Source organism: Salvelinus sp. IW2-2015, linkage group LG35 (assembly GCF_002910315.2).
Source record: "Salvelinus sp. IW2-2015 linkage group LG35, ASM291031v2, whole genome shotgun sequence".
Taxonomy (NCBI): domain Eukaryota; kingdom Metazoa; phylum Chordata; class Actinopteri; order Salmoniformes; family Salmonidae; genus Salvelinus; species Salvelinus sp. IW2-2015.
This window is the reverse complement of record NC_036874.1, coordinates 1146405-1150732: the sequence shown is the minus strand read 5'-3', so window position 1 is coordinate 1150732 and position 4328 is coordinate 1146405. Positions and strand designations below refer to the sequence as shown.

The window sequence follows — 4328 nt, the reverse complement described above, 5'->3', positions numbered from 1 at the left end:
TGGTAGCCATTAAAAGAGCAGCTTATTGCAGTGGTTCCCAAAGTTGTTGCACTGTGACCCATATCAAATAATTTATTGTGACCCACCAAGAAAACAAGAGCAATGTTTCTGACCAGGACCTGGTCTAAAGCCACAACCCAACTAAAAAGGATTTGGTCATAAACCACCAAGCGGTTCTATCCCACCATTACACATTTCCATAGATAGGTCAGAGGGCTGTACCAGCCTTGCTCATTGGGGGCGCTAGTAGTCCATAGGAGCCATTCAGGGCATCCCATAGGGCCTGGAGTGGTGCTGGTCGTGTGTGTGTGTGTGTGTGAAAACAAGAGCAATGTTTCTGACCAGGACCTGGTCTAAAGCCACAACCCAACTAAAAAGGATTTGGTCATAAACCACCAAGCGGTTCTATCCCACCATTACACATTTCCATAGATAGGTCAGAGGGCTGTACCAGCCTTGCTCATTGGGGGCGCTAGTAGTCCATAGGAGCCATTCAGGGCATCCCATAGGGCCTGGAGTGGTGCTGGTCGTGTGTGTGTGTGTGTGTGGGGTTATGATATCTACTCTGGCAGTGGAGACGCCAGGCTACTAAATCTCAATATGCACGATCAGTTATGTTGCTAGCGCACAATGAGAACTGTATTCATCAAGGACCTTGTACTGCATCCTAGTAATGGATGGCTGACAGAATGCATAATGTTAAATGGGATCTCAGAAGTCCTGCTTGGCTAACCAATAGTGTACTGTACAACACCCATGAAATTCAGAGGCTTGGATTGCAACTCATGGCCCCATACACCCACGTGCTGCTTTACTGCTGCATTTAAAAACACACAATCATGTTTCAAAGATGGTAGATGTTCCCCCCACACAATCACTAACAAACACGTGCAATGTTAGAGTCATTGATAGACACATACAGAATCCACTTACCAGACACTCACACGGCACTAAACACAGACACACAGTTACACTTAACGTACAAAGAAAAAGTGTGAAATGATCATAACTAGCATCTAAAACCATCAACCATTAAACACAAGACTTCTAAAAACAAGATAAGTGATTCCTTGAATACCTTCACGGTTAACAGCTCTCTTAATTTCTATCAGCCTGCCTCAAAACGCTGCAATAAGCACTGGCAGCAAACAGGACAGTGAATCATAATACTAGATTATGACCTTGTGCTGGATAAACCCTGCTCTAAATCCAGCCAAAAGCAATCTTTATCACCCAGCCTAATTCTCAACTGATCTGGCAACCCAGGCCTGTGACCACCAGACAAGGACAGCACCAGAAGTGAGGTTGTTGTCATTTATATTTAGTTAAAGGCTTGCTAGAGGATGACACAAAAGGGACACCTCCTTCACTCCAATGTGAATCATTCATTCTCAACAAGCTAGACAGAGGCCATATCAAGTATCAAATCAGATTCAGTCAAAACGTAGTAGTAGCAGCATCAGCCCCTGAGTATTTGCACGGGGTAAAGATGGTGTAGAACCTAGATTGTCAGTCAGCCACTGTAGAATGTCCTAAAGGTGCACAAAAAGACACATTAGCTAACTAGAGAAGTCACCTGCTCAGTGAGTATGAGCTCACTATCAGGCTTGTTCTAGATTCTCCTGCTCGCTCGGTACAGGCTGTTGGAGCAGAATGGATCCTCTGTGATTTGGACGGAGGTGCAGAAATGGGTCAGCAAGCAGGACGTCCCCTGGCTCAAGGGCTGTGGCAGTGTAACGCACTGCATCCTGGGATAGAGGGCTGCGGTTTTGGCAGTCAGTGCAGTGATGTACAGATATAGTATGAAGAGATGTGCAGTGCATCTGTCTGCTTCAGGCTTTCATATTGAAGTTATTCGCTGTGCAAATAGAGAAAGGATTTCAAGTCTTTAAAAAAACATCTGCTTCTAAAGGCAGTCAGTCTATAGACAGCTAAGTGTTGCTTTTAGATGGCAACAAATAAAGGCTGAGCACAAGAGACTTAAAATCATAAGACTTAATTACTGTGTGTCAATAAAAATGATCAAAACAAAAACGACTCTTTACCCCCACAACAGTGTACTTAAATCCAAGCACAATATCATTATGGCACAACTGAATCCTTTTGATTGCACTGATGAACATGCAGCTATAATATTGCATTAGCTATTTATGATTGGCTAGTTATAATATATCAGTATAAAAGAAAGAGCAGAATATAATAATATCGACTATGTCACATCTCACTGTGAGGTGAATGTTTGGATGGGTAACGGCTAGCTGACCACTAGTCGCTACAGTGGTAGAGGTTAACATTTGGCTACTTTCAACAACTAGGAATGAGCAGCCACAGAGTATGGCACTACACAGCTAGGAACATAACTTAGCATCCACCTCACAATATGCTCTTAAAAGCCTTGAACAAACAGGTATAACTATGATCCATGGTTAAAATAAGAATACAATACGAGTATATATATACACACACACACACAATAAATACAAATAACAAGGAATACTATGACATAAGATCTATTATGGTTAACAATTTCAAGGTACTACCAAATCCTTCCAGTTTCTAAGTTTGTTGTTTCCAGTGCTGCAGCACCCTATTGATGGGCCAATCAGCAGAGTAAGTGACCGAACAGCGGCAGTATTCACAACCAACTAGTTTAACAGACCTCAGAGTTCTACAGTTATTAAGCTTGATTTAGAGTAGCTCCCTAAAAAAACAAGTGGCCATTAAGTTGTGATGGCACTATGTAGGAGCTCATTGCACGTCTACCACTATCTGATTAGGGACTGGAATAGTCTTCTATAGGGAGATGGATCGACCATTCACCACAACGCTCTGTGCTGTTTTATAATGTCCAGGCTACAAACTCACAGTTCTACACCGAGCACAATGCAGCAGCCCAAAAGGCAAAGTGATTTTGTGTGTGTGTGTGTGTGTCAACCAGTATGGGCAACATGTTGCTCTGCATGGTGCTAAACAGCAAGCAGCAATTGAGAGTTTGAAAGCTGAAGAGGTTGCATTTAGTACTTGCTATCCTCTCTATCCATAGGTACTTCATTTTGTCTCTCCAAAACTGGGCATGCTACCAACTCCTTCTGCATATCCTCCTCCTGCTGTCTTTCCTTCGCTCTATTCCCTTCTCCTCTCCCAGGCTTCATATMGGCCAAATCCCCCCTTTTCTCCATCTCTTTTAAATCCTTTAACAAACAGTACTCATCTAGCAAACCCCTGATTATGCATTTATCCCACAATGTCTATGTTGTTCTGTGCTGCCAAGCCAACTAGCCCCGCCCCATCTGGAACTAGAGCCCCTCCCCTGGCCACCAGCAGCTCCTCCTCTTGAATGGGTGCTGCAAAAAGCTTCTCTGGGTCACCCGTGGCGACAGAGGAAGCACGGCGATTGGTCCTTTCCAGCTTGCGGTGCATGCGCGGCTCCTGGGGCGAGTCCTTCTGGTCAAAGACGTCCCTGATTCGGTTGACGCAGACGTTAGCCGCTTCCCTCGTCTCCCTGGAGAGCTGTGATAGGCTGAGAAAGCCGTGGGGAAGGTCGTCCACCACACACAGGGTGACTGGCTGATCTACGTTCCTCAGGCGCTTGGCAAACATCACAGAGTCATCTAGCATGGGGTCTAACGCACAGGCCTAGGGGGAGAAGGAGCGATAAACAGAGTCAAAGAGGATATTATAGGATCAAGTAAAAAATAATAATTGGTGGACAAGACCCAAAAAGGATTGGGACAAGCCAGTCCTCAACTCCATTTCCCTCCCACCACCTTCCTCCCTCTCACCACAAGGTGTATGGGGGGCAGTCCTCTCAGCATGCTGTCGGGGGCCAGTAGAGGAGACATGTAGGGGTTCCTGACGACAGGCGAGGTGGCCAGCTTCATCTCAGCCAGCCGCTCAGAGCGCAACGGTTCGAAGCCCAGGGGGAACTCCCGAGGGTGCTCCAGCACCACGCCCTCCTCCCCCTCAGGGGGCGCTATGGCTACAGAAGACAGAGCATCCGACATGGACACCACCTCTTTGGAGAGGAAGAAGCTCACGTTGTCAGGCTGGAGGGGTACAGGAAAATAGATTACCATGGCAATACATAAGTTAACACTAGTCTAAGACCAGGACTGTGGAAACCTGATGATACTGGATCATACTGATGCGTCTTTCCGTTGGGACCAGACACTTTTTCTAAGAATCTACAAGCCTCAAGTATATTTTTTACATTTCAAATCACAGGAACAAACATTGACATGTTTCACTGTGACGTCATGTGACAGTTCTTCATATTCCCCCTGTAGACAGAGGCATTAATTCAGACTGGCTTTATAGAAACACAGAGA

At 45.4% G+C, this 4328-nt stretch overlaps 1 protein-coding gene across 1 annotated transcript in view; it reads right to left on the bottom strand.

Moving 5' to 3' along the window:
* Positions 1 to 891: 891 nt before the first annotated feature.
* lipeb (lipase, hormone-sensitive b) overlaps positions 892 to 4328 on the bottom strand; it is a 44481-nt gene continuing 41044 nt past the window's right edge. The window contains exons 14-15 of the mRNA XM_070437480.1: positions 3783 to 4013; positions 892 to 3636 (exon numbers count right to left, since the gene is read on the bottom strand). Of these exons, the coding sequence (XP_070293581.1) occupies positions 3235 to 3636; positions 3783 to 4013 (633 nt within the window). The 3' untranslated portion in view covers positions 892 to 3234. The remainder of the gene's footprint in view (positions 3637 to 3782; positions 4014 to 4328) is intronic.